This window comes from Balearica regulorum, chromosome 20 (assembly GCF_011004875.1).
Source record: "Balearica regulorum gibbericeps isolate bBalReg1 chromosome 20, bBalReg1.pri, whole genome shotgun sequence".
Lineage (NCBI taxonomy): Eukaryota > Metazoa > Chordata > Aves > Gruiformes > Gruidae > Balearica > Balearica regulorum.
In genome coordinates this window covers 2,394,188-2,420,897 of record NC_046203.1, presented here as the reverse complement: position 1 = coordinate 2,420,897, position 26,710 = coordinate 2,394,188, and the positions used below count along the sequence as shown (strand labels likewise).

Below are 26,710 nucleotides of genomic sequence, written 5' to 3'. Positions count from 1 at the left end.
CTGCAGTGCGACTTAAACACATCACTGTCTAGTGCAAGGTGCTTATTTGGGGCTCTTGTGCAAGAACCGTTTTCCGGAAAAACTATAATTTTGTGTCATTTGCAGCTCGGTGACTGTTACAAGTGGTGTGCTGAGGACACGGGAGCGCCGAAAAGAAGCACTGGGAGTGCAGGGGGCAGCGGCCTGCAAAGGTTAAATTTAGCTGGTTAGAAAGGACGGCTGAGTGCTGGCATGCCTGAGCCTCAGCTGGGCACACAACAACCCTTCAGGCAGGGCGTCTGCACCGTTCCCCCTCGTCCCTCGCACTCCTGACCACAATCCCTCTGAGCCCACCCCTTTGCCAGCCCAGAAGCTCCTCTTCCCCGCGGAGCTGTGCCAGGGTGAATGCCGTCTCCTTTTCCTCCCCTCTTTCCCTTTCAGCCTCCAGTTCATTCTGAGCTCGAGACGCTGTGCAGCAACGGAGGCTGCTCTGCGCGAGGCGAGGCTGCTCGCTGGTAGGAGCCTGGCTCTGGTTTGGGCTGCAGAAGTGCCTGGAGCCTCTGGGGTCAGCCACAGCACGAGCGACCTGTTGGAGGGGCCGCAGATCTCCATGGGTGCCCCGTCTCACGGAGAACAAGTCGCAGAGCAGCTCTTCACCCTGCTCCCACTCGGGGGTCCCTGTGGGAGAGGGGACCTTCATGACGCTCTGCCTGTGGCCTCCTTGAGAACGATGGTGTTAAGATTGTCCACACTGAAGGGTGGAAAAAGGGGAGAGGTTATTTCAGAGCCGGGAGGACAGAGGGACCAAGTAGCAGTGACCTCCGGCAGGCACCGGGGCTTGGCAAGCTGCGGGCACAGCCAGGAGCCGGCCTCTGACCAGACCAGGAGAGGGCACGACGCATTGCCAGAGGGAGCGTTTGGACGCGAGGAGTTATTTGGGGCGTTCTGACTCTTCTGTGTTTTATTGTCTTTCCAGAAAATCAACCGGACCCCTTCGGACGAGGAATGCTTCTTTGACCTGCTGAGCAAGTTCCAGAGCAACCGGATGGATGATCAGCGCTGCCCGTTGGAAGAATGCCCATCAGAGGCTGCAGAGGCAGCTGCCACCCCGGTCCCTGCCCTGGAAGAACGGATATGTAAGCACCGATGCGTTTACAAGTCAGTGTTGTTATGGGAGTGATGCTGCTCCCATGGTGTGGCCAGCTGTCGTGGTTTTACTGTGAACCTTGTGATGTTTTCCCCAAGCCTCAGCTCTCTGAACTTAGCAGTTCTTTGGCAATCTCCATCATTATTTAAGGAAGAAAGAAACATTCTTATGTTAATGGTTGCTGAGGGAAAGGCTGGAGAATATGAACTAAGGCCTGGAGAGTAAACTAGCAAGAGAAATGCAAAATATACTTGGATTTATTCAGTACGGATCTTTTGAAGGTCTGGCCGCCTGAACAGTGAGGTTGGCACGAGGACTTCTGCCTCTGCCAGGAAGATGCTGATGGTCATTACTGAGGGAGCCTTGTAAGAGCCTGGAGAGCTGGGGCATGCGGAGGGCTGGGGTGGGTTTTCACAGGCGAGTTCAAGTATTGCCAGTTTGTCTCATCGCGTTGCCATGGAGGAAGAACTTCTGGGTTTTGTACAGTTCTTGGATGCCGTGGTGATAGGTGCTGTGTAAGAACAGGGAAGCCAGAAGGATGGATAAACAATAGGAAGGTCCCACAGGCAGACAGCTAGCTCACCCGTAGGAAGAACAGGGATAAATTGAGGAAGCTGTCTGACAAATAGATGGGACAGGAAAGGCAGCTCGAGTCTGTGTTTGCACTTCAGTTTCAATGTCTTTTTTTATGATAGAGTGTTGAGGTCCTTTGTTTAAACCAAGCTGGAGAGAAGCACTAAAATGTGGAGGTCGCGCTTGCACGCTTAATCACCATCACAAAGGGCTCAAAACACTTCATTTGAACTCAGGGATTTGTTTATCGGTTTCCAAATGAACATGAAGTACAAAGAGGAGAGGAGGAGACCCCTGACATCGCTCGGAGTGCGGCAAGAGCCGCAGCACAGGACTGCTCAGAGATGCAGGTGCCAGGAGCAGGGGCTGAAGCGGCAGCGAGAGCAGAGCAGTGCAGAGAAGGTCAGGCTGCGGCAGGAAGGCAGGTTGGCTGTGAGGTGAGCAGGGTTTTGCCTTCTAAAAATAGGGTGGAAATGAGCATCACTTTTTAAAATATGCATTTCTGATACAGAAGTGCATTTTGCTGTAACAGCTGTGTAATTTAAGAGACTGAGTTTAAAATATGAAGCTTTATAAAGAAAGTACAAGTAGGCACACGTTCTGTTCAGCTCTCGTTTCGTCTCTGAGCCTTTCAGACGTGTTATTTTCAAGGTTTCTTTGTGAGCTGGAGGGGAAGAAACTCATCTTTGCATCAGCGCTGAGCTCTTTATGCATTTCTGCAACTCCACGAGCTGGGACTTTAGAAGGAGCATGTTGTTTCGGGAGGCTCAGGGCACCCTCTCCTCAAGTGCTTTGTGCTCACTGGGATGGCAGCCCCAATGGGGCCAGGTTTCTTATCGTTTTCTTTTGCTTTGTCCCAAGCGCAGTGTCTGTTATTTGGGAGCGTTTCACTGCCCAGCAGCTGCCGGGAGCCAACAGGCTCTTTCCACTGAGCACTGCCCAAGAGGGGTTTCCAGGGCTGGGGGCTGACTCGCTCGCTTTGCCGAGGTCCCGGCACTGCTCGTGTGTGGTGTCTGAAAATCTTCCCTTTGTCCCGTTGTTGCTCTGCCCTGCGCGAGCCCCTCGCTGGTGCCAACGCGACGCCGACGCTTTCCAGGCTGGGGTCGCTGCCTGTGCACGGCCGCGCGGGGCCCGACGGCTCCTCCAGTGCTGCACCCCCACGGCTAGAAAGCACCAGGCATGTGGGGTGTCTGGATGGGATATACCCCCCCAAGGGTTTACAGAGTATAGATTATACGTATAGGTTCTAGACTGGGACCCTCTGCTGCCAGCTTGTGCAGCCCCCTCCCAGCAGACTGAGCCGGGGCTGGCTCCACTCTGCTCTGTGTGATGAGAAGAACCAGACCCCACGAGTGTTTTCCTCACGCATGCTGTGACGCAGGTCCTGCAGCTCGTGACAGCCAGAGCGTCTGCCAGGCTTACCTCTGTAGTGCCTCTGCTTGAGCTGGCCCAAGAAGGCCGGGCTTCTGGGGGGCCTGGGAAGGATGTGCTGCCAGGTGAGTGGCTTAGCCAGGCCTGGGCTTTGCCGATTACCTGCCTGGAATTATACCCAGCCCTCGGGACTGCGCGAGGTGCCCGCTACCGAGCCACGCAAGCGCTCGAGAACTCTAAGCTCACCTGCAATTGCCGGCGTCTGCCCAGCGCTGTGCCCCGAGCGAAGCGCAGGCTGGCCCTGGCACGGCGGTGCCTCTTGGCTCAAGGTGGAAACCCGAGTGGAAGCAGCAGCGCAAGTCGCCGGTAGTTGTGCTGCAAACAACAGCGATCGCTCGCAGGCAGCAGTTAATGTCAGGGCACTGAATCTGTTGGGCTGAGGTGGCATCATTAGCGTCCTGCAGGAGCTGGCCAAAGCACAGGACGTAGCAGGGAGCCCCTCGTGGGAGGTCCAGCAGTGGGAGATGTCTACATGAGGTTCTGCACCTTACCATGCCGAGGCACCTACTTTCCCCCTGTGCTGCCTGATGGGTTTGTTGTGTGCGTGGCAGGGGGCATGCGCTGGAGCGTGCTGTGCTGTTTTCACAGCCCCCCCCGTAAATCGGATGTGTTCAGTTCAGAAGTTTGTTGGCCAGGGAGCGTGCACAGCCCTTGGGGGAGCTGCACTCCAGCTGGAAATGGAAACTGCAGCTCTGCTGAACCAAAGCTTTTCTGCTTCCCACAGGGAAGGCAAGGCAGAGGGTCCCACTCAGACGTTGGGTGCTGGGCTGGGAGCTGTGTGCAGGCCGGCTCCTTCGTGCAGGGCACCTGCAGGGACGCAGCCCGGGGCCTTTCTGGGAGGTGGGTACCAGGGGCCGTGCTACAGCATCGGCCTTCAGAAAAAGGAGCAATCGGTTGCGAGAAGGGGCAGTGGGGTTTGGTCCCCGTAACATTTGTTTTGATGGTGGGTTTTTGCTTACTTATGTTCCCAGCGCTGGGATTGTTCCTGCTCCCCCACGCAGGGTAGAAGGAGATGCCGACAGTCAGGCAAGAAGCCAGCGTCCTGCTTGGCTCAGCTGCAGGCCTGGCTGTACAGCGAGCCCCCGTCCCTTGGCGGGAGTGCGGTTGGTTGAACAGCAGTTTGGTGATGAGGATTTGGGCTTTCTGCAGCCAGCAGGGCTGCAGCTCAGGTGTGAGCAGGCAGCACTGTGACCCGTGTGTGCTCCTCTTCCCCACTCGCAGCCCAGTCCTCCTTAATGGCATCTCCGCAGACAGAGGAGTTCTTCGATCTCATCGCCAGCTCCCAGAGCAGACGGCTGGATGACCAGCGTGCCAACGTGGGCAACCTGCCAGGCCTCCGGATAACACACAACAACCTGGGGCACCTGCGGGTGGAGGGGGACGCCCAGGAGCCCGGGGACGAGTTCTTTAACATGCTCATGAAGTGTCAGGTACTGGCAGGGCTGAGTGGGCTGGAGCAGGGAAACTGGTTTCTCCCATGCAGGCAAATGCCACCCCCTGATCCCACCTGTCCTGCTGGGAGGGGCTGTGGCCCACCCACAGCCCTGGGCACCCAGGCAGGTGCTTGTCTTTGCCTCCAGGTCATTCTTTTTACCCTGTTCTGTACTTTGTCACCGCTCTGCAGGCGAGAGAGTGGCTGAAGAACCCACCTTCCAGGCAGGGCATATAGCCCTGGGCTGGGTCCCTGCTCTTCCCTTACACCGGAGCCTGCAGCAGGGCGCAGCGCTGCTGGTCCTGCTGCCCCACACCCCCAGATGGGAGCACGTGCTCGGGGCACCTCTTGGGCGCTGCTCCCCGCCCTTGACTCCCAGGACAGGACTCTCTTATCGGTACCCAGTCCTAACACCTGTTCTCCTCCCCGTGCAGTCCTCCAGGATAGATGACCAGCGCTGTGCACCGCCAGACTCCATTCCCCGTGGCCCCACGATGCCAGACGAAGATTTCTTCAGCCTCATCCAGCGCGTCCAGGCCAAACGCATGGATGAGCAGCGGGTAGATTTGGCCTCTACCCAGGAGGAGGCAGCAGAGGAGCAGCAGAGGCCTGGTTCCAGCTAAGAACTGGGGTTTGGCTTGGGGGGGTTGTTTTGGTTTCATTTTGTTTTTTAAAAAGAAAAAAGTGTAGGTGGTTTCAAACCCGAGCGCTCCTGCGCTACCACAGACTTCTCCCAGAAGCCACCTCAGGGACGCAGGGAGCTGTTCCTCCATCACGTTGCACCCGGCTGCTCTGCAGAGGCAGTGTTACAGGAGGGACCAGCAGATGGGGATGGTTTTTAAACAAGGGTTTTTTTAGGACACGTGGCCACTGTAACACTGGGCACAGCACGAGGGATGACGACTTTGGCAGCCCCTTTGCTTATCACCTAAAAATCCAGGAACTTGTGCTGTTGGCCAAAGGAGGAGCCCAGAGTGGGTACTTTACTCCAGCCTTGATGTCTTTTATTTCCACAACACTTTTATTAATTTAACTGGGGAAGGGAAGAGCCTTTTCCAGTTTGAAGTCCTCCTGTCTTGCCTGCATCACAAGGTGACGCACATTGCTCTGGATCCTTCCCTGGAACGTCTTGCTCAGCTTTGTTCTTTCTACAGGAGGAAATGAGCCCAAGTCAGAGGCTACACCGGTCCTTCCAACCCTCACCCTGCCCCAGCTGCAGTCATGGGCCCCCCACACCTTTAAGTTTATTTTAGGTTTGCTGAGGACTCTGCAGTGAGCCCTGCGACACCCCTCGGCTTCCCCAGCCACAGTCCTGTGCAGAGGCTGTGCTGGGACCTCTGGAGCGGGAGCAAAGCCTTGCCTGCCCCGAGCGATAGTGGGATTTGGTTACCCCTAGAGAACAGCAAAGCCCCGCTTCAGCCTGGGACAAAGCCCAAAAGGCAACCGCCAGCTGTGCAGCCCGAACTGCAGCCTGAGACAGGGGCCTGTGCCTGGGAAGGGAGGAAGGAAGTCTCTCTGCCCATCAGCACAAGACAAACTTGGGCAACTCATCGTTTCTGGTGCCGCTGAGCCAGAAGTCCGGTGCAGGACTGTCCTGTGTGCAGGTGAGTGTGCCCGAAGCAGAAGCCTGCGTTTGGCAAGGACCCGCTTCAAGAGCCAGCAAAGTTTCCTGGCCATGGCTTGTCACGAGAGCAGCAGAACCATCCTCTCCTCCTTTTTGTGTCCGACAGTGGTCGGGCATCATAGCCCTTCCCTCCCCTTGTTTCTCCCAAAGCGAGTGCTGAGCCTCTCCTGGCCCTGCAGGCCCCGGCAGAGCTGCTCTTGGCAAGGCACTCCTGCTTTGCCCAACCTGTCCCCAATAAACGGAGCCTGCGAGAGCTCCAGACCGGGTGTTGGCTGGGAAGTCAGTTCCACCCCACACACAAGCGCAAGGGTCTACATTTACTTTCATTCCTTCCTCTTTTGGAACAGTTGGAAAAGCAAGCCCAGAGAGGAAGGAGCGCAGCTCTAACTTCAGGAGGTTATTTTTTTCTTTGCTTGACCAGATAGGTGATCTTGGACTTCAGAAACTGCAGTAATGAGTTCTGCCAAAGCAGATATGTTCCTATAGAGAACAAATCAGCACTTTCTATTTGAAATGCATTTGATGGAAACATTTCCAACCAGCAGTAAGATTTTTTTAGACCAGTGATGCTGCTCATTGGGCATTTAACCTGCCTGCACTGACCATGTGGAGGGGTAGCTGCATTTTACCTGCTACCAGGGAGCACTCACCTGCCACACTGCTGCAGGGACTGCTTGGCCAAGGCCTGGCCTCCTTCCTGGGGCTGGTCAGAGCTCTGGAGAAGGGAGAGGACCTGCCCAGCCACTGACCTACCAACCCAGCTTGTGTTTGTACAGAGGAGGAGAACATTAGAGGTGAAGATGACTTGACCAGCTGCAGGCTCAGGCCTGTGCAGCTCTCAGCCAGGTGGTGAACTGGAATCTGACCATTAAGCTTTCAGAGGTGTTAATTATTTGCCATATACTTGAATGTATGAGCTTATTTATTTTTTACATGTGCATTTGCTAATGTCATTTTAATGGGGAATTTCCAACCCACAGGTACTTTTTTTTCTAAAAAATAATCTGCCAAATGAATTAATATATTAGAAATGAATACAGCTCAAGGGGAAGGGGAGGGTTGTGCTTAATAAATATTTGTGTCTAAGCTTCAGTGACAATTCATTTCCATTATTTCTTGGCCAGCCTGCCTGCTTTGCTGACAGCAGGGCTAATGCTGGCCCTTTGGAATGGGGTTTGTGTTGAGGGCTGGTCTCTTGTGGCAAGTATCAGTACCTGTTAGTGTTAAGGGTGTATGCACCCACCTACACCTCCTTTACCTTAAGAGCACACAGGTCTCTTAGGCAGCAGCCACCACGCCCAGCTCTGCCTGCCTTAAATGCACAGCAGCTCCCTGACTGCGCAGCTGCAGAGGGAGGCACAAAGCCCTTAGCACCCTGCCCACGAGTGCCCAGGACGACAGGGCACACAAACAGCCCTGTGGTGGCTGAGAAAAGACCAGCTTTTCTCAGTCAGCTTGGACGTCTCTAGGAACATGGCCGAGCCTTTCCTTTCAGGCCCTGCCTGGGGGCTCTGGCTCAGCCCCATCTTGGTGCCTTCTCAGCGCCTGGCCTGAAAAGCTGCATCTTGTTTCCCCGGCAGCAGCTACCAGAGGAAAAGGGCAGTGAGTGCTGCGCAAAGCCCTGGCATCAACCCTGAGTGAAGATACTCACAAAGCAGCGGGCAGCAGTGCTAGCTCATTCCAACGCAGCAGGCGTGAGCAAGCCATTAGACTTTGCTAGAAAGTGGGCCTGAGAGCAGCAGACTTTGGACCCTGAGCCCTGTGAGGATAAAGCCAAGTCACAGCTGGTCTTCCCACGCCTGGCTAACTTGTGCTGGCCACTGCCAGTCCTGATCAAAGATTAATGAAGAGCCACCAGCTCATTCTCATCAGGCATTCTCACACCTCTCAGTGCCTGGACACAAGAAGCTCTGTGGTAGAAGTCTCTGTGTGTGACTTGCAGACAGAACATGCCCCCAGGTACACAAAGGATAACAGTTTAGATTCCCAGGGACAAGTGAAATCCCTGTAGGTGATAGGTCTCACCTGTGGTCTCTCTCTCTGTCCTTAGCAGCTGGGGAAGGGAGCACATGCTCTCCAGTAAATGATCTGTCTCAGAGCATCTATGAAACAGAGGCAATGGCTTCAACTGACTTGCCAGAGCAGCTCACAGCCTGCAGTGGTTGCTGCTCTGCTGTACCCTACAGCAGCAGAGACACAGCGTGCCTGTGTCCAAGGCCAGCCCTTCCCTCTCCCGCTGTGCCAAGCCACCCCAACCAGCAGTGCTCAGTCCCAAGTAGGGAAGAGCTCTCGGGTGCTGACACCCACCGGGGAGACAGGGGATTGCTGGGGCCTGTGCAGTGCTAATGCTGAGCGACTCACTGGTTGGCTTTGGATTGCAGAGGGCTGCTGCAGCAGCTGTGAAGTGCAAGTTACTACAGTGCAGGGTGCTGTCCCCTCTGCAGGGCTGGAGGTGAAGCAGACCGCTAAAATCCAGCAGAAACACAAGATACTGATCTGCCCCGCTCAGCTGTACATGTGCCCCAAGAGGCACTTGTGAGCCAGGGCTGATGTCAGGCCCACGGGGGTTATTGTATTGCTCATCTGCCAAGTCACGTCAGGGCTGAGTCTCGGCACTTAACTCAGCCCCTGCTCAGAGCCTCGTGCTGTTACTGTTCCAGCCATCATTCATCTTCATTTGGCTGGAGAGGCGCTCAGCCTGCAGGAAGGGAATCACTGGCCCTGGGCACCCAGGCACTGTAAATTTCAGGCTGGAGCTACACAGCTTTCAGCAGCTCCCCCGCGCAAGCTCCTAGGAGCCCACTAGCCCAGGACACAGCTCTGGGCTGAGTGAATTCCTGCACAGCTTTGCAGTAACGCGGAGCCATCCCCGCACTGACTATCCCAACCCAGGGACACAGGGCAGACATGCACACAGGGTTTGGAGCAGAGGGCTCGCTTACCCTTGCTGTGCCTCCCTGCCGACACTACTGTAGGACCTGGTGGTCCAGAACCCACCTACGTTAGATCCTGTGCAAGCAGCACAAATAAGGGGTGATTCATTTCGCAGCCCCAGTGCCCCTCCTCACTGCCTGCGCTGATGCTGCAGGAGAAGAAACATACCTGCCCAGTCGCCGCTTCAGTGAGGCAGGCAAATCCCCCGGAGTGGCTCCCAAGCAGCTCCTGTCCAACCCCCCCAGGCGTGGCAGGGTTTAGAACTGCCATCTCTACGTTAAGGCAGCAGAAGGCACAGTCCCATGCAGTGCACTCACCACATTCATGCACACCAGTAGCAAAAAAGCAGCAGAGGGTTATGTCTGGTAGCCCCAACAAACGAGCCTCTGCACCTCCCCCCCCCCAGCTTCCCTCTTGCTTTGGGCTGCGCAAAGGCCCCCTGTCAGCAGGTCCCATCACTGCTCGCTTCCCAGCCCCACCAAGCCCCCACCCCGACCAGCTTCAAACACCACTGCCTGCCCGCTGAGCAAGAGACAGAATGCCAGTAACCCAGTACCACACTGGCCCGATTAATGCTGGAATGCGGCTGAACTACAAAAGGAAGATTTGTTCAAAGAGGCAGAAAACAAGAGTCAAAGCGCCATTTTGCAGAAAAGCCCTCGTGGAACAGGATTCAGGATGAGAATCCCTCCCTTAACAGCCACAGTGAAATGCTTCAAGGAACATGCAAAGGGCTTTATGTTTGCCGCCCATCCTGTGAAGGCTACTTGAAATCACCACCTCTCCTCTGTGCCACAAAGACTTACCCCGGTCGGCTGTACCTTCACTCACTCTCCTCTGCTGTGCCCGGCCTTTGTGTCACTTGTTTCCCATCTTGGCAGATTCCTCCATCTACTCCAGTCAAGGAGAAAGGCTGCTTCTCTTCTCCCCGGTCCCTCGTCTTTGGCTTAAAGCAAGGTCTGCTGGGCTCCTCCTAGACAAAGCGTGCTCACCTGTGTCCTCTTTCAAGAACAGACACACTTCCCTGTGACACAACTTTTTTTCAGAAAAACCTGCTTCAAAAGGGAGCACAAAATTCCTTTTTTACCTGCAATCTATTAGGAGCAAAACCTTTGGTATTATATGCAAATGCATTCACATAACTGTGACTCTTTCCCCTTCCAGCTGAAAGCCCCAGGATGTTTTGTCATGAGAAGCACCACTATCCTGCACTGCTGCAGTACTGCAGCCTCGGTGCTGGGTGCTGAGTCCCTGGGGGCTGCACACCACACACAGCCTGCCTGCTGCAGACCTTTCACAGGCAATGGTGAGCAGTGAGCTCTCTGCACCTCACCCTGAAGATCTGCCCTCTCCACATCACCTGTTGCCTCCTGTTTTCATAGAATCATTTAGGTTGGACTCCACCACTTCCTTGGGCAGCCTGTTCCAGTGCTTGACACCCCCTTCAGTGATAAAATTTTTCCCAACACCCCATCTAAACCTCCCCTGGCACAACCTGAGGCCATTTCCATGATGTTGGCCTGAACCTTCAGAGCAGCAGCACAATACGCCACCCTCCATATTCAGATCTGGGTGCTGCAGAAGGCAGCAGCAGGCCAGCACCTGGCTGCAAGCCCCCAGGCACAGGGACAGCGCTCTGTCCTGCCTCAAGACAGCCCCTAGCGCCAGAGAACACCAGGCTGAGGAAAAACTAAAATCTAGTAACATCCAACATGGACAGACTTTGCTACAGCTTTTACTGTGATACAGCAAAAACTAGCACCACCTTCCTGTAGCTGGGGGACAGTAACAGGTAAGAAAGGTAAGGAAAACAGCATAAAAAAGTCAGGCTGTAAATCAACTGTTTCCAAGGCAACATGGATCCTGCAACAGCCTCTCTGTTCCACCCCATCAGAGGCATTAGCACAATGGAAGCAGAATGCTGATTTTCAGGTAAAAGGTAATAAAATAACCACTCTTCCAGCAGAGTGCTAATACTGAGTGCAACTCTCAACAGGGTGAGCACACAGCAGTGTTCCAAGATGCAAGACTCCTCTTTTTGATGAACGCATGGATCACTCCAGCATCTAGTTGTTTCGGAGAGAGCTGTATTTCACTAGGATCTGTACACGCACAAGCCGGATGAAGTTCCTGTCCCTCAACACTGTTTCATCACTCTGAACTTACATACCAACAGGAAAACGTGACTGCTTTCCTGTGGCCGTCAGCCATGCTTATAATGCAACATGTATAAAATTACTATGAACACTTCAGATGAATTAAGTAAACTCATTAATACTCCTTAATACATGCAATGCCCTCACTGAATACTTGGCTGATTAAGGACCACGAGCACTTAGACAAGCTTGACTAAGAACTTGGTTTGTTCAGCATGAAGACACAAAGGCTAAGAGGGATTTTACTGCTTTCTATAGCTTGATAATGAGAGGGTGTACAGAACAGAGACAGGCTCCACTCAAAAGTGCACAGTGTTTGGAAAAAAGGCAATGGGTGCAACTGAAATGCAGGAAATTTCAGTTAGGTGTTGGGTTTTTTTCAGTATGTGATTGGTCAAACACCAGAACAGGGGTCCAAAGAGGTTGTGGGACCTCCATCTACAGAGATACTCAAGACAAAACCCTGAGCATCCTCCTCTGAACAAAGGGGTTGGACTAGAAACCTCCAGAGGTCTCTTCCAACCTGAATCATTCTTTGATTGCAAGTTTAAAACCCTGACAAAGCAGATAATTCACTGTAGTTCACGCTAATGGACCTTAAGAGAAGTTAAACTTTCATGCAGGCAGAGGAAGTAAGCCCTAACAAAATGCAATATGATCACCTCACTGCCTTATTCATCACTACCTGAGTGTTATATGCTGGTAAACACCTACATTTTTCATTTATTAAATTATTATTTTTTCTTCTACTTGAACTTAGCATGCAGCAATAGCATTAATAAGCACCTCAATATCTGTCAAGTAACTCTAAGACAGCTAGGTACTCTACTGATCTCCAACAAGCTTCACAAACATTAATTTTGCCTTCACACCCATCCTCCCCCTCACCAGCAAGGAAGTTGCATAACCCCATCGCCCTGAGTGGAATTCCCGAGCGTGGGGGCTGATGTTCCCACAGGGCGGCTCACGCCGTAACCCACAAATACATCAGACTTTCAGCCCTGACGCCAGGGGCACAGAAGCGAAACTCTGGCAGATGGCAAGGGGGAAAAAAAAAGCAGCACATGACTGCAGCAAGAGCGAGTGATCTGACCCTCCTGCGGAGCCCTTTGGCTTTGCAAACGCACAGGCGGTCAGGGCCCATCTCCTCAGGTGTCAACTGCCTCTTCTGCTCTGCCATGGAACACACCTCCACCAGCTCTGCAACCAGCTGCTGCCATGCTACACCTGGGCCAGGCACATCGCTAAAGCCTCCAGCTACAGCTGCACCTCCTAGGCCAAAGCACACAGACCAAGAATTACTGCTCCCTTCTCAGCAGAGAACAAAGCAGGGCTCTGGACACTGCTGAAGCACTGAGACTTGCCTAGAAGTCAGCAAAACAAGTACCAGGAAAAACATTCATGTTCTGTCTCCAAAAACATTAGCTTGAGCAAAGGCAGAGCTATGCAAGACAAAGAAACACAACAGAGAAAGACCAATGCCCGAGTTTATTTTAAATGCAGAAATTTCCCATCGAAATCAGGGAACAAAGGTTAATAGTCTCTTGCCAATAACGCAAATCCCATTTGTCAGGTCTGTCCCTTGCCGCCAGTCTCTGGGGGGGCTTCCCCACTTTCTCCCTCCGTGAGCTGACCTTGAGACCCGGTATCTGCCGAGCCTTCCAGCAGCAGTTCCAAGGCTTCCTCACCAGCCACACGTCTCACCTTCTCCCCTTTGGCTGCCAGGATTTCCTCGATATTCCTTAACAGCAATTTGAAAACCAACAGTGACACCACGGCAAAGGCTGGACCTAAGTCAAGCACAGGCTCGCTCTTGCATGCTTTGCTCTCAGGATTAACACTACTCAGTAAATCACGCGTGAGCATTACTGTGGTGTTTCTCCATAAAGAGTCTGGGAAGCAGATAAAACCATCCAAACCTTCTAGAACTATTTTCATCCAATAGGATCAATAATTTAGCAATTAGAGCTGAACAGAAACTTTTAAAGGGATCTCAGGGAGGTAGAAATCATTGAAATTCAGCAGCAGATAAACCTACATACTTGAAAAGCTTAGCCCGGGAAACCTGGTAGTGATTTGATAAAGCCTGAGGGAAAACAGAAGAACCCCACACGCAGTAATTCACCTGCTGGCAGCAAGGATGCCTGCGTATCACGCAGCTTCTGTTGCAGCTTTACACCATTTATTTGGATCCTAGGTAGCGACAGTCAAATTACAGCAGGTTATAAAACTCAGTTTGTGTGCTTTAAGAAACTGGATAAAATAGAATTATACCCACAAAAGCCCTGTTTTTCTCTGAACCACATTTTAAAAACGTGAAAGAAATAACGTAGCGGCTCAGGAGGATGCAGTTACAACTCAGCAGTCCTTCCCTCGCCGAAGGAGCGCGCTGCTGGCACACCTACCTCTTGCCTTGCAGATCTGAAAACCAGCCCAGGTTATCGGCCATGACGTGGTGATTCCCGCAGCCGGGACACTTCACTATCACCACCCCGTTATGGTAAGCTAACTTGGAAATCGTTTTTGCTGATCGGGTCTGGCAGACCTACAAAGCAAACAAAATGGATTTTATAACCACAGTAACTCCAGTTTCTGGAACTTTTAGGACAAAAACATTTTATTTACCTAAGAGGTTTCTTTTCCCCCTCCTTCATCTCTTAACTATTGCAAGGCGGCCTGATCACCTTACGATGCCGTGTAGCTCTCCACGGACCGGACCCCACCCGCCGCCCCCCGGGCAGAGCACCTCTCTCTGGGCAGAGCCCTTTACCTCAGCCCGCAGCGCCCGGCGCCGCCCCGGCCCCCACACGCCGCCCCGGCAGCGTCCTCCCGGCCCGTCCCCGCCGCCCCGGCCCACCTTGCAGGTGTACACCAGGCGGTAGTGCGTGGCCCGCGGCTGCCCCGGGGCGGCGGCGCTGCAGGCCGGGCGGAGCGGGGGGACGAGCGGGGGGACGGGCGGGGGGCGGCGGGGCCGCCATGGCGGCGGGGCGCGGAGCACGACCCCGACCAACGCCCGCGCCGCGCGCTGCATGGCGCTGGCGCAGGCGCACGGAGGGGGCGGGCGCTGAGGCGGCGGCGGCCATGTCGGGTGCGGGCGGAGGCCGGCTCCGCCGCCGGAGGTGGGCCCGGCCGGGAACCGAGCGGCAGTGCCGGCCCTCGGGGACCAGGCTCCAGCTGCCTGCAGGAGAGGGGCCCAGCCTGGGGCTGTAAATATTTAATCTGTTTATTTGTGCACCGCACGCCTTTCACAGCACTGCCGTTCTAAGAGAGAGACGGACAAGGGGACAGCAGAGCTAAAAAACACTGTCCCGTTACAAACATCAACTTCTCATAAATGTTTGTGAGATGGTTTTAAACTCCAACTAGTCCATCGAGAGAAAAACAGTACGGAGAGCACCGCCCCTCCGGCCAGGCTGGTGTCTCCCTCGCAGGTTGGCTCCTGCTCTCAGGAGCCTTCGGTGTCGGTGTTGTCGCTGCCGGTGGTGTTCTCCCAGTCGGCCTCGTGGTGCCGGTCCTTCGGTGCCCTGCGCAGTGCTCTTTTTCTGAAAACAAGACTAGACGTTTCATTTTTAGAAGATGTTTTCTGCAAACAAGTTGCATTTGAATGCTTTGGGGAGTTCACTGGGGAGGTTCAAGATGTATCAATCCACTTAGCTTTTAGTGAGCTCACACAAGATAAAGCTGTGACTGGTAGCAAGCAAAGGGAACTCATCTAAATTGACAAAGACATTCTTGTATTTCCTGAAGTGTAGTGTATTGTCAACATTCAGTTGAAGGTGCCAAGAAATGCTGCCCAAAGTCCTTTCTTTGACTGCTGACAGCACTATTTTTATTAGAGGAGTCATTTACAGTGCCATGAGGAGCACTTCTACCTAATGCTAGAACTGAGATCAGTCTCATGCTCCATAAAGGCAGCGACCAGTGAAGACACCGGATGTTTGAAGAACGGGCCTTCAAACAAGAACGGTTGAAGTCGACAGAGGGTGGAAACCTGTCCCATTCAGTCATGGGAGCTTGGTCTTGAATGTCACCAGTATGTCAGATGGACAGTGAATGTCAGACAGATTTCACTCACATGGGAGAAATCTATCAAGTTTAATGAACTAGCAATTCTTTGGAGCACCCTCCAACTCCCTGCTGTGGAACCACCTGCATGGTCTGGAGCAGACGTGATCATTGCTACCTCGGCTACCTCTGGTACTAAGGCAGGAGTCTCAACCAGTTCAGCTAGAACCATGAGACTCTGAGGATAAGATCTGTAATGAACTTATGCCCTCCATGAATCAAGCTTAGGACAGGGGCTGGACAGGAAAGAGGAAATACAAGCAGCTAATGAGTTAAGTCACACAGATATGTCTAAATTAGTCCTGCTTACTAAAGTCCAGACCTTCGGTAACGCTCAAAGCAGTCCTTCATCCTCTTCCGCTCTTTTTCTGCCAGTTCCTCGTTGGCTAAGCTACACTCCTTGAACTGGAAAAAAATGCAAACAAATATGAACTGGATTCCTGTGAAGATCAGATAAATGTCAGCACCAGGTAGCGCAAACCTGCTCTGCAAAGGTGGCTGATGTACTGCATCTGGCCTCTGCAGGGTAAAAGGCTGCACACCACCCAGATAAGCTTGGTCATTTCTCCTCTCCAACTTGTTTGTGCAATGAATCATTTTACATATAAAAAAAAGGGAGAAAAAAATGGAAGCCTATGTCTTCAAATGTTCACTACCAAACCCCTCCTCCAGGAAAGAGTCCACTGCGTACAGCTAGCTTCCTGCACCTTCTTGGGCCTGCAGAATGAAGTACAGCACGTTTGTTTCTGGGTTGTCCACTATTTTGTGTGCAGGATAGTCATACATCTGTTTCACATAGTTTTACCATCTTTATTCTCTCCCGTTTGTAAATTTGGGATTCTGTTTCCTATACCAACAGTAATACTGCAGACAATTAAACTAGAAAACATCCATTCCCAGAGATGAAGGCCAGAGAGTAGTTAGAAGAAATTTCTAGGCACAGATGGAGAAATAACCACCATAATTGTTCTGCAGCACAGAGCCCACCCTTTCTGGAGGGTGAATTTTGCACAAAGTGCTCAGATTTTGGAAAAGCAGTTGCTGCTTACATGCTTCTCAAACCTGGTAGTAAATCCATCATTAACAAAAACATTAAAGATCACAAACCCCAGTTGTAGTAAAGAAGAGCCCACAAAGATTCTCTTACACTTGGTGACTTTGGAGGCAGACTGCTCTCTCGAGTGGTAAATTGCTGGTTTTGTCCTTCAGGGCAGTCTTCTAAGAGAAGGGAAAAAAATCACAGCTTTAGTCACAGTTGCCATTGCGAAGTAACTTCTCCCTTCACCAGCTCATCAAACAGCAACAGCTGCAACGTAACTGCTGCCCAGCACTACGCAGAATCAACAGCAGAACTGAAACCAAATCTCAAAACATTCAGAATTCAGTCCTGTGATTGATGCACGAGTCACTTCTCATTTTACTTGAACCCTGAATCTTCCTTAGGGTGATGGAGTTCCCCATCAGGCTCAGGAAGGGACAGCAGCTTTCTCATTTCTGTCCCTGTTGCCTAACAACTAAGTTACGCATATCAAGGCACTTCACATTCAGACCATATTTTAATGAAACTCCTTATATGGTGATCAGGTATTGCGATACATGTTTGTGAACAGAGCGAGGAAGAATAATAAAAGGCTTTTTGGATCAGGGTGAAAAATCTCCCATCTCAATGAATGAAAAGATCGTTTAGATCTTTCAGGAGATCACACCAGAAAATTTCTTCTGCTGTGCTAGTTTCCTTCCTTTCTCAGCATGTTTTGAAAGAGATTTTCACGTTCTTAGAGGAGTCTATTAATTCCCTTCCACACTGCTGAGTCATTTCCACTGGGGATGCCACAGAAACAGAACTAGCGACAGCGTTAACTACATGGTTCTGCTTTTGTGAAAATAGCTTGCAACATAAAAGGGAAGAGGGGAGGAAAAAATCCCTGGAGAAAGCCACATGGTCCAGCTGAAGTGGAAGGATGTTTGTTCTTTCTTAGCTCTGCCACAAATGCAAGAGGAGGGAGGGAAAAAAGCACCCAGGAGCTATTTCTCAAAGGCACCAGGTGATTGTTCCTGGACAAATTCAGTAGACAGATTACCTCAAAAAAAAGGACTTGAGGTCCCAGGAAGGTCCAATGATGCCACTTTTCCCAGGTCATACAGCTATCTGAAAGACCCCTTCAGAGACCATGACAGCCTGTGGAGTCTTTTCTCTCAAAAAAAGCTTTACAAACATTTGCTGTTGCCAGCATCTTGGGACGTGTTCTCCCTTTTATAGGTGAGGCAGATGGTGGTATGGCAGAATGCCTTGATTTATGGGTACCTGTTCCGAGTCATCTGAAGGAGGTCTTACTCAGAGTGCCAAGCACACCCCACTGAGAAGCATCTCTCTCAAACTGAGTCCCCAGTCAGAATACCTGTTCTTCACTAAAAATAAACCCCAGGAATGTCTTTTCCTGTCCCTTTGAAACACTGGACTATCCTCTCAATTCTACTCTACGTTTTCCCAAGAAAAGCCTTACTTTTAGTCGGTTGTGTATCTTCATCTAGATGACCATGAAGAGTAAGCTATAGGACAGAAACAAAGCAAGAACATGAGAACTGCCCCATATTCTGTCTCACACAGTAGCTAGGGACAGATGGAGGAATATAAGAAACAGGACATGCGTAGAACCCATCTTTCCCTAGTGCATCTTGCTATCAGCACAACAGGAGACTTTCTAAGCCACAAGTTACAGATCTACTCATGGATTTCTCCTCCATGAATATATCGAGTTCCTTTGGCTTCATTTGTCACATTGTAGGCCACAAGTATAATCACTTTCACACTGAAGTTACAAACTAAGTGAAAACTCTTTACTACAGATGTCCCCGAGGTAAGACTTACTTTTGCCTTTTCTCTCACAAGAGAGACAATTAGAAGCAACTCAATAATTCAATTCCCCTCATTTGCTTAGACTCAATAAATGTTGCTGGCTAACACCATAACTGCATCCTACACTTGGAAATCTCAGAACATGGGGAGATTCTGTCACTGGTCTGTTTTGCTGCCTCTGTACTTTTTGGTATCACTGCAATGAGCCTGAGCCATGGGTTGAAAACTGCTGTTACTTAGGGAAATGAGCACAAGTGAGAAATTCAAAACCATCCCAGAAGAAAGTAACAGGTAAACGAGGCACCCTACTCACTTCCTGGGAATCTCTGGAGGAGGTATCATCCAGGTCAGAGGTCTGAAAAAAAAAAGCAGTATGAATTAATCATTCCTCATAAGCAAGGAAGTGGCAGGAAGGGAAAACACAGGAGACTGAAAGCTCCAGAAAACAGAGAAGTGAGGACTTCCTCTCTCCTACGCTCCTGTCTGACCACTTGGAGAAAGTACACAAGACACCATACTAATTAAAAGTCCCTGTGTATCTAACTTAGTTTCAGAAACTTTAGCACCCTTACACCCTGCTCCCAATTTCATCGAAATGGCTCGTACACAGTCTCTAAATAGAGTTCACTCTTTGGTGGCTGTGGATCCCCTCATCATCTTTGGACACGCTCCAAATACAAACTCAGAAGGCCTCAGCTTGCATCAGTCCAGCTTATCCATGTCTGGAACCAGAGTGAGGTAAAAGGAACCACCACACCTTTCATTTTTCTGAACTCAGCATTTCCATGGACAGGGATACCCAAGCAGCTGGCCGCTGCCCGCTGAACTCGGACTGGTTAGGTGCAAAGGCCTTGGAAGACCTACACTCTGGCCCTGAACTCGGCTTTCCAACCCATCACACAACCCCACAGACGTACTGGCGTGGGGAGCTCCAGTTGCAACCTTTTCAGCTTGGCTTCAGTAGCCAGTAACTGACTCTCCTTCTGGAAGAGCTGCAGTTGCATTTCATCACATCGCTCCCCCAGCTCCCGAATCTGCTTGCGGTAAGCGTCCCTCTCAACCAGGTTCTTGGAATACTGCGCGTAGAACTGTTCTCGGGTCAGGAGTGCCTGGCACAAGGGACAACACGTCACGGCATGTCACACAACAGTACATTCAGGGTTACAGGATCTGCCCATTTCAGGCAGCAAAGCAGGGCTTAGCAGCAGCTCCAAGAGGAATGTTTTATCACCTGGTCTCTTTCTGAAGCCACTTCTTCCATCTGCTGCAAGACAGCTTCAATCCGTTTTTTATACATCTGGGAGTCCTTCCTCAGAGATGTGCACTGTAGTTCAAGCATCTCTTTTTCCTCTGCATACTGTTGAGACAAGGTCAAAAGCACCCTGGTTGGGGGCAGAGCCTGAGCCAGACTCTCACCATTTCTGCTCCATTCCACAGATTGCTATGGCTGGACCTCCGTGCAACATCAGAGTTCAGCCAGGCTGTCCAGCTGGAGCAAGGCCGATCAGAAGGTTGGACAACATGACTAGGATGACTGCTAACATGATGGATTTACATATACCCAAGCTGTCAGTCATGATAAAAGCTCCCATTACCCTCCAGGCTGAGGCAGGGACTGTTAATTAACACAAGCATTAACAGGTAACAGTTAACGCCATAGACACAGAATGCTAAAATAATAGTTTGTTGAAAAAAGGCACGCTAAAACACAGACATTAGAGAGGAGCAGCAAGGGATTGCTGCTGAGCAGCTCCTCTGCTCCACAGGCAAGACATCGCAGGTGCTTCATCTGCCCCTTACCCACGGACCCTCAGCAGGAATTTGCACTGCATCACGTACTTTGTCTTGGAGGACCTCGGCTTGCCGTAGCTCCTTGCGAAGGCTGTAAATGGTGTTCATCAGCTCCCGGCGTTCTTCTAGTATCTGGCTACAGTCATTCTCCAGGGTCTCCTTGGAGAGCCTCTTCTCCAAATTCTGTTCCCTGGCAACCTGCTGGACAAAGAAAAAAGTGAGATACAGCAACCATCAAACTCCATATCAACTTTCTCCCCACAGTCCTAAGTGCTCTATTTGACTTGGGAGAACAAGGCCACAGCTGACCCACACAATCTTCAGTGCAGCCCCATCGCTGCCCTGGCTGCTACAAACAATCGCTTCTCAGGAGTCCATATTCAGCCACCCCTACCAACCTGGAGAGTGTTCTCCAGCTCCTGATTCTTGGCCAGGAGCAACTCCTTCTCCTGCTGGATCTCCCACATCACCTCATGGCTTGGGCGCTGCTCTATGGCATGCTTCAGTTTCATCGTGTGTTTACGCTCTAGTTTGCAGTCATCCTCAGCCTTCATGAGGCTGTGCTTCAAGTGATCGATCTACAAGAAGGTTAAAAGCTCATCAGTAACAAGGAGAAAACTCTGGCCTGCAAAAGCTGTTCTCTCTCCCATCCTCAGACAAACACAGGGCAAATTTCTCCCCAGCTTTGTTTGCCTCAGGATGTTTGGTGCTCTGAGGACCAGAGTCCTGCCTGTGTGCTAAATGGATACAACGTGTTGCTTTTGTACTGCCCTTGTGAGAGGGCCCAGTCTTGAGCGAGGGGGAGACTTAATCCTTCACAGCACAACTTGTAATACATGGGCTGAGCTAGGGACCACCAAGACATGCCACCTGCTAGAGAACACGCACAGAACCTCATGCTGGACTGGTCCAGACCATCCCGGGCAAAGACAAGTCTGGTACGCAGCACAGCCTTCCAGGGATCAGGTAAGAAGGAGGAAGCTTAAGAAAAAGGTGACCGACCTCTAGGATTAGGTCCCGGTTCTTCATGAGGGCAGCACTCTTCTCCTCGCTCTGCTTGGCATAGCTCATTGCCAGGTTGTAGTTCTCGTCCTTGCACTTCCGCAGCTCCTTGCCCAGGCTGTCCCTTTCCTCCTTCATCTTCTGCGCCCGCTCTTGGTGCTTGCGGAGCAGGCTGTCCCTCACCCACATCTCTCTGATCGTGTCCTCTTTGGTGTGGAGCCACATGGTGAGCTCCTGGGCCTTCCGCCGCTCCTCCTGCACGGTGCTCTGCAGCTTCATGATCTCGTTCATCAGGAGCTGGCTCAGGCCAGATTCCCCAGCGGTGTCTGTTCAGTGGGCAGGCGTCAGCCACCGCTGTCCTACCTGCTCCCCGGACACATACAGCACAGGTTCCCACCCACTTGCCACTGCAGCTCAGGATCGTCACATGCCATGCACAAGCATGCAAACCCTGAAGACACGTGTGATCAAGTTATCCCTGCTGTTTCCCCCTGCTCTGTGCCTTTCTACACCACAGTGTCACTGACAGAACAGGCAGAAGGAAGAATTGATCCTTCTGCTTCCTCCTCCAACCTCCCAGGTCCAGCCTGCGATGCCAGAACCCTTCTGAAGCACACAGGGAGCAAGCCAGGGAACGCTCCTGACTCTGCTCATCAAAGCTGGGGAGAGGCAAAAGTGGAGGTGATACCCCCTTAATTTGCACAGCAATGCCAAATGAAGAGCTGTTTTTTCCCCAAACTCAAACATTACCTATAATCATGGAGAAAACCCTGCTGGGATCCTTGCCAGTTATTTTCTTATACAGTTGTGGGTAATAAAGCTCAAGACTCTCCATAAACGCCTCAAAGCCCTTGTGTCCTGTTCGCTGAAGAATGTCCAGAAGAACACCTGAAATAAATAAATGAATAGAATATCCTGTTGCTTTTATCTCTTTACCTATTTCTAACATAACAAAAAATTGCTCCACTTTTTCCACATGCAGATTAAAGTCCCTGGAATCAAATCCTAAGCTAATCACCCTGTAACTATACAAAAGTATTTTAACTGTGAAGGAACAATTAAAACTTAGCCTTTGCATCTAGCTCCTACTACAGCGGGTGCAAAAAGCAGATCTTGGAAGATAGCTTTGTTATCCTGCTGATAATTACAAAAAAGGTAAGCTAAAACAAAGCACCACAACAGTTTCTGCAGCTCAAACCTCCACTTCCAAATACCAGAGGCAAACGTGGGAAAAAGGGCCACTAGTGTAAAAACACTGCACATAACTAGAGAGGTAGCAGGGACAAGCCTAAGAGAGCCTGGACTAAAAAGACTTTGAGCTCAGTTCCCTACTTTGTCTAGAAATACTCTGTGCCAAATGAAGCCCAGAGGGCTTCTTTTCTGTGTTCTACAGTTTCCTAATCTGGAAAACGGGAAAAAAAAAAAAAAACCTTTCAATGACTGTCAGTAATTTACCAATAGAGTTAATCCAATCCAAAAGATGTACTAATAGCATAATGAATTCTGTCATTATCTCTGGTTGAAACAAGAACAGAACTGTATAGAACAGAATTTACTTAATGTATTGCCAGTGTTCCCTCAAACACCAGAGGATAGGAACAAGGGACAACATCTGCTGAATTAATCTTGGAAATATGCCCCTGCAAAATTGTTACACAAGAACAGCCTTATGGGTCAAACCAAAGCAACTCCCTCCCTTATGCTAATCTAGAGATTCAGAACACCAGAAGGCTGCACCCCCTCTGTGCTCCCATTACCCTTACACAGCTCAGGAACACATTGATAGAGCTGCCTCCATTCCTCCTCTCCCCACAATGATGTGCTGGGGAAAGGGGCTGCATAGCAGCTCCTACAACACTTGAGTCTAAACACAGGCAGATGGTAACCTAGAAGCAATGCGTTCCTTCAGGCCCAGTCCGTTAGCACTCTGTTCCAGTCTGCTCCCAAGAGCTGACAGAGCACGGGAGCATACAGAGAGCCAAAGGCTGCACTTAACCCACCTGCCTTCCGTTTGCGCATGACCAGGCTGGGGTCATTAAGAACTTGTTCCTCATCATCATGGCTGATCACTTTGCACTGACGAAGATAGGGTGTTATACGGGAAGGATCTATCACAGAGATCAGCTTCACCCGGAAGTTCTCCAGGTTATTCCAACATGTTTCATCACTATCTTCTTCCAACATGTTGAAGTATTAGTGAGCAGCGTTGTCCTGTCTTGGAAAAAAACCAGAAAACAAACAAGCAGACTCTAAACCTCCTAGAGTAGTGGGGTGGTGGTGAAACCAAGTATGTTAACAGACTGAGAATGGAAAAGTGTCTTTGAGATACAGGAACACATCTCCCATGTGGTCTTTATCTCAGTGCTTCCAAATCACCTGCAGAACACAGTGATATACTAAGTCACACCTGAAAGAACACTGTGGTACCAGATAGGAGATACCAGCAGCTGCGAGGCTAGCACCAATGCTGCTGACACACATGTGAAGGAGAGCTAGTGTGAAATTCTGAGAAAACAAAAGTCACCAAAGCTTGATGATCTCCCTCCAACCAGCTGAACATCTCACAGATCTCACTGGGAGAGGAAAGTGAAACTATTTAGCAACAGGTCCACTGGCGACAGGCAAGTCAGAGAAAGCTCCATGAACAGAGGAAAATCCAACTAACTTTAGATTCCCAACAACTTACCCCAAGAAAGCGCTGCCAGATCTCACTGACTTCACCATGGGTTCTCCAGATGCTCAGCTATGATTAGAATTAAATCTTTAATCCCCATAAACAATACAAAAAGGGTGGAACACAACACAGGATAAGCTGATGGCAAATTGCAACTTTCTGATGAACCTAAGCATCCTCTGAAGAAGTGCAAACATCTTTAAAGCTTTCCAAATTAGCGGTTGCATCTGCTTTACAATCAGTTCACACTCTTCCTTCTCTATCTCCCAGCATTTGAGATCCCTGTATTCTGTCTGACCACACAGTCACTAAATCTAACACCACACAAAAGGCTCTGTGAAAACCCCCAACAGCAATAGCCTTAACAGCGTTCAGCTGTAATCATACAAAAGCTGTTTTTCTGCATGCTGTACTTTATGTGCACAGAAGGGGAACACACAGCTGCGTATGATTTTCACTGCAAACACAGAGGTGCAAATCATGCACCAGGAAGCCAGGAGGTCAGCAGCCTCTCACATCTACCTCTGATTCCACCCGAGCAGCTTTAGCAATTTACACTCACAAACACCACCAGCGTGACCAATGCACAAACACACCGAGAGGCCATGGAAGCATTCCTGGTGATGAGTGCTTCTGTGTATGTGTTTGGTAGGAGCTTGCTGCAGTGTCCCCCCGCAGCAGCTGTACTCTGAGGTTACGAGTTACCTGCTTCCCAACGAGAGCCTGCTATTAACCACAGGGGCAGAAAAACTACTACGTCTCAGCCTGGGAGTGTGCAGGTAAAGAGATGCAGAAAACCCAACACTTCTATACTCAGGTTTCTTTGCCTTTCAAATAAGAAGCTGGCATTATTTTTATTTCTTTGCCCCTTTGTGGTCAGACTGTTCCATAACGAGTACCTTCTGAAATCCCAGTCATTAATTACTATGCTGATATCACATGTATGAGCGGACTGCAGTAGCCATTGTCATTTCCAGTGGCTCAGGAAGGCTGAAACCTTAGTATTCACGTTTTTAGTCATCTTGTTTGGGGGCAGGAGGGTGGAACAGAGTTCTGACCATCAGCAGTTATAGAAGGTCTGGGATTTCACACACATCTTACTGCATCTCTCTTCAAGGTCATCTCAAACCTTCATTGTTTTTCTGCTCCAACACAAAGACTCCAAACTTCTTCAGCACATAGTTGTTACACATTACATTGTTAGTTAACCTTAACGAGCTGGACTGACATAGAACTAGTCATTACTTATCATGGAGAAAAATGCTCTGCTGTTCCTGAGATCAAAGCAGCCCCAGCAGATTACAAGAAATGCATTCCCCTGTAGATAAACACCACAGCCTTACTTCAGAGCTGTAAAATAATAATGAAAAAAATTCCCTGTTAATATAAACCATTCTGCATTACATGGACCAACCTGAGCCTGTGCAGTCAAAAGTCTCCTTGCTTCCCCTCCTGGTCTAGCAATACTCATCTGTGTCCTGCCTCTGAGAAAACTTGTCTTGGATGCAGCCTCCCTTTATGTTCTGGCTAGAGCAAAGATCATTCCAGGAGCAAAACTGGTTTGAGAAAAAAAGAAAAGGGGAAACTACTCGGATATACTTTGAGACGGGAAAGGAAAGGAAAAAAAAAAAGATTAAAAAAAGGGGAAGCCAGAATGGGTGATGGGGGAAGAGAAAACTGCTAGTCACATTGCAAGTCAGCAGCATTACATATGCAGTGGTTTTAGACTCATTCTGTTTTTCTTTTCCAATCTGTACCACTGAAGTACAGCTAGGGTCCAGAAAGTTTCTTTGTGTAGTGGCCAGAAAGACTAAAAAGAGTGAAGGTCACAGGCACAGGACTGTCCAGCTGATTTCAGGGGACAAAACAAGCCACAGAGTTAGAAGGTGGTCTTCAAATAGCCTTTCAGTTATTAACATCTTTCTACAGGAAAGCAGGTAGCAGCAAGAACTCTCTCTTCATTTAGAGTTCAGCTGAAAAGGATGATTTCTATAATGATTCCTCTAATTTTGGATGCCCTTAAGCTTCAAGCATAATTATGACAACTCAGTATTTTGAGGGAAAGGGAGTCAAGTCTTGGCAAAGCCAGGAACATAACCCACGATTCCTAAATTACAGGCTGTGGCTCTAACAGTCATTAAAGGAGCAGCACAGCAAGCAGCATTGGGATGATGTTAAGTATCAACATCATACCTTTGACTGCCTCCCCGCCTCCCCACAGTCCTAGAACTGTAGCTGCAACAAGAACTCACTAACAGTCTGTTTTAAAAAAGTCTTGAGAACACACACACTCCGATACCATGGCAGCATGACACATTTTCCCATTAGCTTCCCACTCTACCCTTTGTTCTGCTTTCTAAGTTTCTGGAGAGTTTCTCTGTGTTATCATTAGGAGTGGGGCAGAGATGCTCAGAGATTCTTTAAGCCTGTGCTTCTTGTTAGGCATTAAATTAGCTTTACACTAAAAAAAAAAAAAAAAAAAAAAAAAGATAACAGTACCTCTGTTAGCTATGCCCTTGCTGAAGGTAATCAGAATGGCTGCTAATTGACCAATCTAGCCTCAGGAGTTTTTGTTCTGTAGCAACAGATCAGTTTGTTCTTTTTTCAGGATTAAAGCTTCTTCTTAAAATACCAAGTTTTTCCACAAGCAGTAAGATTACAAGGGCATCTCTTGAGCAGCATTTGCAAAGGACAACAATCATTTAGAACACAGATCCCATTTGCTACCAGTGCCTCACAGTAACAGCCCTGTGGTGAACAGCACGCAGAGCTGCTGCCACATTTCTTCGAAAAACGTTATCTATACTGGCTTATGGAAAAGAGTACACTGTAAGAGGAAAGCCATTTCAAAATCCTTCCTTTTGCTCCATAATGTCTTGACACCCAATTACAGCAACATCCATACCCACTGTCCTGTGACCCCAGTTCTGCCTAAAGGGTCCTCATGGAAGAGTTGCACCTCCCAGTGCTCTAAACTCACCACTGCACTCTCAGGAAGCTTACCCAGTGCAGTGGAATGAAACTTTTCTGCAGCATTTTTCCCCA

The 26,710-nt window shown here is 50.1% G+C and overlaps 3 protein-coding genes across 14 annotated transcripts in view; 1 reads left to right on the top strand and 2 right to left on the bottom strand.

The window, feature by feature from the left end:
- GPSM1 (G protein signaling modulator 1) overlaps positions 1–7,278 on the top strand; it is an 82,468-nt gene extending 75,190 nt beyond the window's left edge. For all 4 annotated transcript variants that reach the window (XM_075772468.1, XM_075772469.1, XM_075772470.1 and 1 more), the window contains 3 exons: positions 956–1,115; positions 4,352–4,560; positions 4,997–7,278. In XM_075772468.1, the coding sequence (XP_075628583.1) occupies positions 956–1,115; positions 4,352–4,560; positions 4,997–5,185 (558 nt within the window). In that variant the 3' untranslated portion in view covers positions 5,186–7,278. The remainder of the gene's footprint in view (positions 1–955; positions 1,116–4,351; positions 4,561–4,996) is intronic.
- Positions 7,279–12,745: 5,467 nt separating this feature from the next.
- On the bottom strand, positions 12,746–14,338 carry DNLZ (DNL-type zinc finger). 2 transcript variants are annotated; one of them, XM_075772473.1, is made up of 3 exons: positions 14,047–14,338; positions 13,682–13,821; positions 12,746–13,017 (listed from the first exon to the last, which is right to left on the bottom strand). In XM_075772473.1, the coding sequence occupies exons 1-3, from the start codon at positions 14,305–14,307 to the stop codon at positions 12,846–12,848; spliced, it is 573 nt and encodes a 190-aa protein (XP_075628588.1). In that variant the 5' UTR covers positions 14,308–14,338; the 3' UTR covers positions 12,746–12,845. The 2 variants fall into 2 exon arrangements, with proteins under 2 accessions (XP_075628588.1, XP_075628589.1); XM_075772474.1 differs by having other exon boundaries at positions 14,134–14,334.
- A 149-nt stretch (positions 14,339–14,487) lies between these two features.
- On the bottom strand, positions 14,488–25,451 carry CARD9 (caspase recruitment domain family member 9). 8 transcript variants are annotated; one of them, XM_075772465.1, is made up of 13 exons: positions 25,080–25,451; positions 22,992–23,206; positions 21,742–21,879; positions 20,992–21,317; positions 20,388–20,567; positions 20,038–20,190; positions 19,430–19,597; positions 19,116–19,307; positions 18,512–18,553; positions 17,846–17,891; positions 16,489–16,559; positions 15,652–15,746; positions 14,488–14,818 (listed from the first exon to the last, which is right to left on the bottom strand). In XM_075772465.1, coding segments are annotated over exons 2-13 (1,596 nt in total). In that variant the 5' UTR covers positions 23,176–23,206; positions 25,080–25,451; the 3' UTR covers positions 14,488–14,817. The 8 variants fall into 8 exon arrangements, 7 of the variants coding, with proteins under 7 accessions (XP_075628580.1, XP_075628576.1, XP_075628577.1 ...); XM_075772461.1 differs by having other exon boundaries at positions 15,664–15,746; positions 25,080–25,450; XM_075772462.1 differs by having other exon boundaries at positions 14,488–14,830; positions 19,430–19,555; positions 25,080–25,449.
- Positions 25,452–26,710: the final 1,259 nt, after the last annotated feature.